Genomic DNA, 11694 nt, shown 5'->3' with positions numbered 1-11694 from the left:
TAACAATGAACAATTGATGAGAGATCAAGAAATAATAATTAAAATCTTAAAAAACCGACAAAATTAGAGTAATTCAACCCCAATTGTTGATAATGATAACTGGGAAGAATCAGTCGGTGGAGTCGTATCATAGTCTAATAATGAAGAATCATGAAATACTTCTTGAGACAAACTGCAGAGGGGAACAAAATGACATAAATTGGAATTTTAAGGGGAGTTTAAGAAAATCTCACCCCAAACCTTCGATGGTGAATTAGAAGAGGTTGTTGAAGCTTAGCTAGTTAATATTAATAAGTATTTACAAATTTACGAATATAATAATAACTTGAAAGATTGTTTGGCAATCTATCAATTAGAAGGAAATGAAACACTATGGTGGGAGGAGCTTAAATAATTCCAAGGAGTGGATGAACAAGGAATTACCTAGGAAAGATTTCAACGGTACTTCAAAAGAAAATATTTGACTGAATGTTTCTATAATGACAAGGCAAGGGAATGTGATGATCTACGATTGGATAACTTAACTATTGATGAGTATGTGGCCAATTTCATCCATTTGTTAAGATATGTCCCTTGCATATGTGAACAAGAGTTGAAAGTGTAGATATTTACAAACAACCTACCTACATTTATGAAAGAGCTATTAGAATTTGACAATTGTAAGACAATGGATGAGGTGGTACATAAAGCACACATTTGTTATCAATATATGAAGTAAAAATGGGATAGTACTAGAAACTGTTCATATAGCAAGGGACAGAAACACTCTCAGATTGTTAATGATGGAAATCTTGTAAGATCCAAAAAATCATATAAAGATCAGCAGAATAAATATCTATGGAAGACACAACAAAATCCTAAGCTTCAAAATGAAATCAAAATAGCAGAACAATAAACTAAACCTGAGTTGACAAGTTTTCAAGACCCCTAATTGTAGTGTTGAGGATGTGGGGAACCCCACTAGGTTATAAGTTTCCCTTATCGAAGGAGGACAGAATATCAAACACATATCGAGGAGGCATCTATAGAGGGGGAGATAGCAAGGAGTGTGCCTAACATTAATGTTGCATTAAATGATTATCAAACATAATATCAACTTATAATGGTTTAGTTTGAAGGTAAAATCTTTAACCATGTCGTATTTTTTTTAATTGACCTTGGAGCTTGTCTGAGTTATATAAGCCTTAAAATAGTAGAATTATGTCATTTACATGCAGTAAAATGTAAGCCCCTAGCTGGTGCAGTTAGCCATATGGGCCAAAAGAAGAGTGATATACAGGGCATAAAATTGACTTGTTTTTATTGGATATCAACCAATAACAAAAATTTTAAATATATTACCTTTAGGGTCCTATGATATCTTAATTGGCATGGAATAGATTTAGAAACATTGGTCGCTTGTAAACTATAAAACAAAAACCATTAGTTTCCTTAATCAGGAAGAGTAGATAAGAAACACAAGGAATCAACATAGCCCTAAAATTGAGACCAATTACAACCTCACTGAGCTAAAAATTTAGCTATAGGAGCTACTGGCTATGAAGTATATTCACCCAATTGTGTCACCTTGTGCAGATCTTGAACTCTTGGTTAGGAAGAAAGATGGTACCTTGTGACTTTGCAGTGATTTTAGAAATTTAAACGAATTGACAGTTAAGAATAAATACCCACTACCCAAGATAGATAATCTGTTTGATCAAGTAAAGTGGGCTACGATGTTCTCAAAATTTGATTTTCACTCTAGATGTCATCATATTCAGATTAAGGAAGAAGACATATGATAAACTACTTTTAGAACATGGGCACTACAAGTTTGTCATTTTACCTTTTGAGCTTACTAATTCCCATCAACATTCATGTGCCTTATGAAAAAAATTTGTCATCGATATCTTGATAAAATTGTATTAATATTTATTGTTGATATCCTTATTTTTTATAGAAGTATGGAAAAGCATAAGAAACATTTGCAAATTGTATTGCAAACCTTACAGGAGCATCAACTATATGCTAAGTATAGCAGATGTGAATTTGACAAGGATCGGATTCAATATTTAGGCCATTTCATCATGCATTATGGGATAGTTGCAGCTCCTGAGAAGATTAAGACCATAATGGAATGTCATGTTGCTAATAAGATATTTTTTGGGGTTAAGATGGTAATATGGTCATTTCATTGAAGGATTTTCAAGAGTAGCTTACCCCATTACCTCTTTACAAAAGAAGGGGAAATGTTTTGAGTGGATAGTTGAATCTTAAAGTAGTTTCGACCAACTGAAAAATTTACTTACCATAGCTCCCATTCTAAGAATTGTAGACCCAGAGAAATAATTTGTGGTTTGAACAAAACACTTGTAAAGAACGGTTTGGAGGACTGTTAATGCAAGAATGCAGAGTTGTAGCATATGAGTCTTGGAAATTAAAAGAGAACAAATAGAAATATTCATCGTATGATTTGGAGTTGACAACAGTGGCTCATGCCTTAACGGTATGACAACACCATCTTCTTGGCAAGAAGTTCATATCGATGACTTATCACAATAGTGTAATTAGTTATTTTAAACAAACCACATTATATGCACACCAAGCATGATGGTATACATTTCTAAATGAATTTTATTTTGATATTAAACATTTAAAGGGTAAAGAGAACTGAGAAGAAAATGCCTTAAGCAGATAATTGATTTTTTTGTATGAAATCTCATTCAGAAAAGTTAAAACTAATTTTATAGAACACATTAAAGATGTTGATCTTAGCAATCTAGAGGACCGATTTTTGTGGCAAAAATAAAAATTACAAAACTATAATGAAAAATATTTGGGATCTGATATTGATGAGGATAATATATTGATCTATAGGGATTGATTTTATGTTCCTAACCAACAAGGATTAAAATAGTAATCCTAGATGAATGTTATAAATTTCCTTATGTTGCTTATCATAGCTATCAAAAACTAATTAATACCCTAAGAAAATATTATTTATGGCATAGTATAAAAAAGGAAGTACCATAGTATTTGGAAAAGTGCTTGGAATGCTAATAAGTAAAGGCTGAGCATTATCATCCAACATGATTGGTGCACCCATCACCCATTTGTAAATGGAAAGGGGAGATTGCTACTCTTGATTTTATTACTAGTTTACTTATATCTAGAAGGAAAAATGATTGCATAATGGTTGTAGTAGATAAATTAAGTAATTTCATACCGGTGTAATCTACTTATAAAACAATTCAAATTGTTGATATTTTCATAGAGAAATTTTTAGATTGAATGGTGCCCCTAAAGCGGTAATATGAGATAGGGATGTGAAATTCACATTTGCCTTTTGGAAAGCTATGTTTACTGAATTAGGTACACATATACAACTCAATATTGTTTATAACCCTCAAATGGTTGAACAAATTGAATGAGTGAACTAGGTACTTGAAGACATGCTAAGGATGTATGTGATGCAACAACCCACTAAATGATAAGACTACCTTTATTTGGTAGAGTTCACTTACTATAATATGGATGCAACCTTGTCATAACTTTTTAAAATAAATTAAAATAAAACTTTCTAACATTAAAATTTTTCCACTTAATCTATAATTCACTACGTCTATGGAATTAAACTAAATTAAATATTTACTTCTCACTCAAGAGTGTTACATTAATAGATAATATCATAATTACTTAAATAATATATATATAAATAATAATTATTGGGTTCCCCTGAACTAAACTCCTCTCAGATACATAATATAATAATATTAAGCATATTACGTATTTTATTATATATATACAAAATAAAAAATTTGAGCATTAAATTTTTTCCACTAAGCTTTTCACTTAGCCCCTAACTTACTAAATGTATAGAGTAAAAATAAATTAGTATTATATTAATAAATAATATCATAATTATTTAAACAATTTATATTATTTTATGATATTTTCGAACTAACCCAAATAATTTTAAAATAGGAAAATCAATAACCATCCATAAGAAAATGACACATATATATATAAAATAGTTATTGGATTCGAGTCAACGAAGCGTGAAAATGAATAGCACTTAATAACAAAATGATGTATATATTTGATTCGTGTCAACTAAGCTCCTCTAGAATGCATAATATAATATTATTCCGCATATATATGTTAATATTCAATTACTCCACGATTATAAAAGAACCTTTAAATAAAAGCATGTTAGTTTGATTCCATTTGCGGGGTCGCTGTCACTGACAAAATACTTCACTGTGAATGGGTTTGCGGGTCGCTGTCACTGACTCAATACTTCACTGTGAATGGGTGTTAACATGAACAAGACTTTCAATTTAGAAGATAGGGCCAATGAAAAATGATTTTAGCTAAGGAAGACATCAGCGGCGATCTGACTATGTTACATAATGCATGACCTCAGAGCAGATGCGTAGCTCTTTCGTCAGAAAGCATTTTTTTTAGAGGTGGCCAGATATTTTTCACCACGTAGGATATAATCCTATTTGATAATATTATAATAGAATAATCTAGAAATGGGAATCCGATAAGTTTTTTGAGTTGTTTTTTAGTTGTCATTAAATGTTTTAGATCTATGTGAATTACTCGATATAATTTTAGAAGTTATTGCTTTTTAATGTACAAACTTAAGGGTGAATTAATAAAAAACTTCCGCTGTATTAAACAACTCGGTATTTTATATTGAGAAAGCTACAGGTATTGGACACATTTGAAATGTAGCCATATATTTATCTGCCCAGGCCAGAGCAATAATTTCAACCGATCCAGGTTATGCATTTTTCTCTCCGTCCTTGCTTTTCAGGCCATATTCTCTCCTAGCAGATTAAATTTCTTCACTCAAATTTTCGATTAGTTCGGATTTTCAGGGGTTTCTCTTAGTTTTCCACGGTACTGAAATATGCCTATGCTGTCAGGTGCCAATACTATGCCTTCGGAATTAGAGATCGTGATCCCGGAGCCTTCTCCGGCATTAGAAGAAACAGTTGCAGAAGCAATTACAAGAGTGCAGACAACAGAGGAGAACATATGCAGCAAAGATCAAGACACCGATCTTGTAAGGTCGGCTGTGGGACTAATATCTGATGGAATGGCCTGTCTTGAAGTTATCCCGAACTGTTACATCAGACCTCCCAGTGAGAGGCCAAGGCTAAACGAGGTGGCTTTTCCGGACTTTATTCCGGTGGTGGATCTTGACAATTTCAGTGTCTCTGCTAGGCTGAGGGTGATTGGCAACATCAAGGATGCTTGTCAACAGTACGGATTTTTCCAGTGCTTTGCCTTTCGATTTCTGTACATATTATGGAAAATTTTAAATTTTATACCTAAATGATTATATATGGAAAAATTTAATCGGTTTTAATAAAAATAGGCATATACTTAACCCAAGATACCTGACATGTACCCAATATTAATCGTGAGGATGCCTAACCCAATTCATACATTTTAAAAAATTTAGTTATATGATTTCTTTTTCCATTTCTATTATTTATACTAAATATTTTATTTATAAATTTGCTAAAATATTATTTTTCCCAGAGATATTTTATATAAAAAAATAATTTTATATTTAAAAATAATAGTTACATTAACCAATAAAAATCATAATAATAATAAAAAATAAATTTCTATTTTAATTTTAGTCAATCTTAATATAAAGATAAAATTATTGAAACTAAAAATGATTAATTTATTTTTTAGATCGGAGAAAAATGCAATATAGAGTTTATGATGACATATATAAATAATAATATTGAATTGTTATTATATGATGTGGAATTTATTGTATATTAACATATATGATTTAAAACAAAAATATCAATGACAAAAAAATTATTTATTAACCATAATTAAAATATTTTAATGTCCATATTAAATAATAGAATTTTATATCAATTTTACATAAAAGCATACTCTACTGGGACTAAAATGATTAAATAAAATAATTCAATTAATTTTTTTGTATTTTCACTCTCTATCGATATATTAAATTCTTAATATGGAGTTGATATACCATCTAAAAAATATTTATAACAAAAAAAAATATTTATATACATGAAAGAGAGAATATCCTATGTATATATATCACATATCATTTATTGACATTTTAATATGTAGAATCACAAACAAATATTTTAATATGAACTATGATATAAAACAAGTCAAAATAGAAAAAGAAAACATATTTAAAATATTTTATAGTATATTGCTCAAAACCAATATATATATCCATTTTAATTCTTGATCGACAAAGTGCCCACAAAATCAAATCATTTGAAGTGCAAACTTTTCCTTAAATTGTGAAATAAAAAAAAATTGATTATTGAGTCAATCAAAACTTAATAGATTAGAATTAAAATAACTCTACACTTTTATATATATAGATAAATATAAGTATATATAAAATTTATATTGCTCATTAAAATAATTATATTTAAATTTAATTAATAAATTTAACACTTAGCGTACTTTTTCTATTCTGGCCTGCTCTCTATATGTTATGCATATGATATTCAACGTTTAAAATTAAGTATAAAACATTTCGTAAAAAAATATCAACCATATAGATTATTATTAATAATATTTTCAAAGTTTAAATAATTAATTGATATAATTTATGTTTAATGTTGTTTAAAATTAAGTATAAAACATTTCGTAAAAAAATATCAATGATATAGATTATTATTAATAATAATATTTTCAAAGTTTAAATAATTAATTGATATAATTTATGTTTAATGTAAATAGTATTATTAGCAAGTAGTATTTGACATTATAAAACATTTCGTTAAAAAATGTCAATGGTATAGATTAATAATAATAATAATATTTTCAAAGTTTAGATAATTAATTTATATAATTTATATTTAATGTAAATAGTATTATTAGGGATTAGTATTTGGTCATCTTAATTTTGTAAAATGCCAAGCATACAAGGCTATCAAAGTTTATCTTTTAAAATATTGAGTTAATATGAATACCAAATATTAAATATAATATAAAGATGTATATCCATGGGACTTCATATAAGTTTGTGACAGCCTCACTCACTTACCCATCAATGTAATATGATAGAGAAATGCGTGTCAAGGGACTCCATATAAGTTTGTCACAGTGTCATTTACTTATCCATCAATGTAAAAATCTGTGCTCTAAACATGTCGGTTCCTCCTGCATATGGGAAAAAAATGACATCAAAAGTTAAAAGAAAATGATATGTTTTGAATCTCTTGGTCGTCCACTAATTCAACAACTAAGGGAAGAAAATCTCGTTTCACTCTAAAGCCTCCTTTGATAAGGCAGCAAAACTAATTCAGGTCATGTTCGGTTTTGCCAGAGCCAATATACTCTGATAATTTTGAGAAATTAAATTGACACCAGAAAACCTAAGTTAGTCCAATGTTTGCATAGATTTGATACCACTGGCATTACTTTCCAATGTGTTCTCAGATCGTAAATCATGGAGTGCACAAGACGGTGATCCAGAGAATGCTGGAAGTTGCCCGAGAATTCTTCACAATGCCTGTGGAGTATAGAGCAGATTTGTATTCCGAAGACCCTTCACGCGTTGTACGCTTGTCGAGTAGCTTTAACGTCAGGAAAGAGACTGTTTTTAATTGGAGAAACTACCTGAGACTCCATTGTTATCCTTTGGAAGATTATATTGACTATTGGCCTACAAAACCTTCTGCTTACAGGTCGATATAACAAAGCTTTCCATTTTCGGAGTCCTTATAAATTTATATTCCATTCGTTGCATCCGGTATATAATTAACTATAGTAATCCTGTGTTTGGCATGAATGCAGAGAAGTTGCTAGCAAATACTGCATGGAGGTTAGGGCAATGACTTTACGTTTGCTAGTTGTCATATCAGAGAGCCTGGGACTGCAGCCCGACTTTCTGAATAAAGCTCTTGGAAAACACGGCCAACAAATGGCAATAAATTACTACCCTCGCTGCCCGAACCCAGAGCTCACCTATGGCTTACCGAGTCACACAGATCCCAACGCTCTCACGGTTCTTCTTCAGGATCAAGTATCCGACTTGCATTTGCTTAACAACGGAAATTGGATTGCTGTTCAACCCATTGCAAATTCCTTCGTAATCAATATTGGAGACCAATTACAGGTAAAGCACTCGATGAAATCCATGATGAGTGTAGCCCCGAAAGAACAATCACAGCATATACTCATATAGCAAGCTGTTTAATTGTGTGATGATATAGTTCTTCTCTCTGTTTCAGGTATTGAGCAATCCACCGTGCTATAGTGAATTCCTCAGTATCACGTATCTCTATTCCAACGTTTTACTGCCCTTCTCCTGATGCAGTGATAGAACCCGCCTCTTCGTTGACCAATCCTAATAATCCTGCTCGTTACAGGAAATTCACTTACGAAGAATACTATCGTAAATTCTGGAGCAAAAATCTGGACGGTAAGACGTGCTTGGACTTTTTCAGTATTAACGATGCCGCCGGGCCTGCAAAAGATGAAATTACATGCCATGATTTCAACGGCCATACGTTCCAAAATGCGACCGTCTGATTTCTCTACCTCCATGTACGTTCTAGGCATTGGTTAAGCAGCCTGCCGTAAAGCAATAAACTGTTTCTATATATATATATCTGGAATATTGCCCTGCTTCTAAAGCAATAAGCAATAAGCAAGAAATATCTATATATATATACTGGAATATTGCCCTGCTTCTATATATATATGCTGGTATCGCAATATTTCATAATAATATATATATGCTGGAATATTGCCAAAGTAATATTCGATATATATATGGATGAGATTTTAAGTATATGTTGTAATTGTGATTCCATTATGTTTTGAATGTATAAATGAAATCAGAGTTTTAAATAAAAACTTCTCAAATCGACCATATAAAATCAATTCAATGTATTAAATATACATGCTACTCTTCTATTAGGAAGATACTTGAATTTAAAATACCTTTAAATTGAGCAATATATCTATACTCTATGTCTCTTTTTTAATTCTGCAAAGGGCGATTCGGACCCAACTCTGCAGCGAGGTGGTTAGCCGCGGCCGAAGTACCTCGCAACATATAATAAATACCTGAGCAGAATGCATAGAAACTATTGGACATACAATTGTCAAATCCAATAACATCTATACACTATACCTGAACATTCGTGACTCTACTACGAAATACTTTGAAGTCGTCCACTATACCTGAACATTCATTAGTCTACTACGAAATACTTACTACTTGTCCACGTAGTGGGGAAATGGTTAAATTCACTGGCTATATCCATTTGTATTTCTTCCATGCATATGAAATAAAAAGGGTAAGGGCATTGGAAGATTTAGCTTCATATATTAAACGCGTAACATAAATATTACTTTGAATGTTATCTTCACCACAAATGATTTCCCTACTGACAGACATCACTGCCCGACTGGTATTTGTCTCATTGTTCTATACTATGTCGAATGACAATAGAAAATTACATAAAGATTTTCTGTTTTGGTATCCTTCCCCTGTGTGAAATAGCTAAATTCACTAGTTATCCGTTTGTTTTTCTTCCAATGAATGCGGAATGAAAAAAAGGCAACTGGAAGATTTAGCTTCGTAATTTAAATGTATAACATAAATATTTCTGTTTTCGTGTACTCAACATAAATACGAATTGCCGAAACATGAACGTGTTTCCCACATATTCCTATTCTTGAATAAACCTTGGCTAATAAACCTGGGCTCATGTGATATTTTTCAAAGTAATTTTTTATAAGATTTTTAATTTATAGTAACTTATGTCCCATATTTATGATTTTAGATTTTAAAATATTTCAATAATTTAGAATTTAAATTATTTCAATAATTTTATAAATTTAAGTTAAATTAAATATTTGCTTTCTTCATAAAATAAATTTACAGAATATTTCAAAATCTACTATAAACATATTTAGTACAAGCACATTACTAAATGTTGTTGGTATACTTTTATTAATGTCATCTTTATATGTCAATTAGCATATCAAAGGTGGAAAATGTCACCAATCAACATATATCAACCATATTTACTAATGCGGTTGTGTTAGTTTATAGTTGGTATGCATGGAAAATATTAGTATATAATGGTTGACTATCTCTAACTACAGCTAAATTTTTTCAACTTATGGTCGAGGAGGGTTTATTATGGTCAACATATAGCTAGGTATGGATGAGCATGCTCATCCACATCAAACTATACATTACTATGGTAGGTTATTACTCACAATTGTTGACCATAGTTGACCATGGTTGTCCATCTTTGGTCATGGTTGATGATGGTTGACCATGGCTCACTATGGTTGAGAATGAAGACCATGGTTTGAACATGTTGACCGTGAGTGAACATGTTTTGATAAATTATACTAGGTTGAACATGGATTAACATGGTTTGATATAATTGGCCATTGGTGACCATACTTTTTTGTGATAGATTGTAATTACCCATGTTGACAATTTAGGGATATGGTTGACCATATTCAACCATAGAGACCTTTTTTGACCATGTTTAACCATTGTAACCATGGTTGAGCATGGTTGGCTGCTAAGAGTGAGTAGAGCATGGGTTGGTCTAGGTTGACTATGGTTTATCATGGTTAACTTTAAGGTTGACCAAGTTTGGCTATGGGTAACTAAGGTTGTGTATGATTGAACATGGGTGATAAGGAGTGACCATTTTTTATAATGTTTGACTATGTTTATAATGTTTGATCTTTTATAACTATGGATGAGTTCATTTGACCTTGTTTGACCATAGTTGAGCCGCTGAAACATGGTTGAATATGCTCAATATATGGTTGGATATGGGTATGCATGGTTGACCAAAGTTGTGAGTGTTTACTATAGATGACCGTGGTCAATCATGTTTCACATTGATGCCCATGTCTACTATGGTTGACCATGTTCAACCATGTTGCCGATGGGTGACCATTATTAACCATGTTGACCATGGAGAGCATTATTGAAAATGGTTTGACCATGTTTGGTCTTCGTTGACCATGATTTCCCATGTTGTTTGTGGTGTATGATGGTTGACTATTTCTAACTAAGGATGATAATGGTTAGAATATGGTTGATTGTGGTTGAATATGGTTGAATATGATTAATTACAGTTATTATTATTGACTATAGTCAAGATATGTTTGATTAAGGTTAATTAAATTTGACTGTTGTTGACTATGGTTGCCAATGGTTGAAGAGGATTAGTTGTTGCTCAATATAGTTGACAATGGTTGACCATGGCTGGTGAAGGATTCATGAGAATGATCGTAGGTGACCATGGTAGGCCATTGGTGGCAAGGATTGATAATGATCAATTATGGTTAACTATGGTTGACTACTAATTATCAATTTAGTTATTGTTGACCATTCTTGATTTGGTTGAGTATGGTTGAAATTATTATCCATGTTTGACCATGGTAGCTTGTTTGACCACAAATGAGCTTGTAAAAGCATGTTAGGCTATCGTCGAGTATCATTGAATATGGGCGAACATGGTTAAGCATGGTTGACAATGTTTCATAATAGATGAATTTGGATGACCACATTCACTATGTTTGATAAAGTGCTTGACCATGGATCGTCATCGTGGCCATGGTTAATTATGGTGACCATGGTTGACTATTTTTTAGTTGTTTCAGTGATGGTTGAACATGGTTGATTATTTTTAAGTA

The 11694-nt window shown here is 31.5% G+C and overlaps 1 protein-coding gene across 1 annotated transcript; it reads left to right on the top strand.

The window, feature by feature from the left end:
• Positions 1 to 4900: 4900 nt before the first annotated feature.
• On the top strand, positions 4901 to 8544 carry LOC149156057 (flavanone 3-dioxygenase 2-like). Its single transcript, XM_089444620.1, has 6 exons — positions 4901 to 5224; positions 7450 to 7569; positions 7698 to 7762; positions 7807 to 8128; positions 8244 to 8287; positions 8382 to 8544. The coding sequence occupies exons 1-6, from the start codon at positions 4901 to 4903 to the stop codon at positions 8542 to 8544; spliced, it is 1038 nt and encodes a 345-aa protein (XP_089300746.1).
• Positions 8545 to 11694: the final 3150 nt, after the last annotated feature.

This window comes from Pinus tabuliformis, chromosome 9 (genome assembly GCF_031772625.1).
Source record: "Pinus tabuliformis cultivar Carrire ecotype Pingquan chromosome 9, CPIR1, whole genome shotgun sequence".
Classification (NCBI taxonomy): Eukaryota; Viridiplantae; Streptophyta; class Pinopsida; order Pinales; family Pinaceae; genus Pinus; species Pinus tabuliformis.
This window is presented reverse-complemented; position numbering and strand designations above follow the sequence as displayed.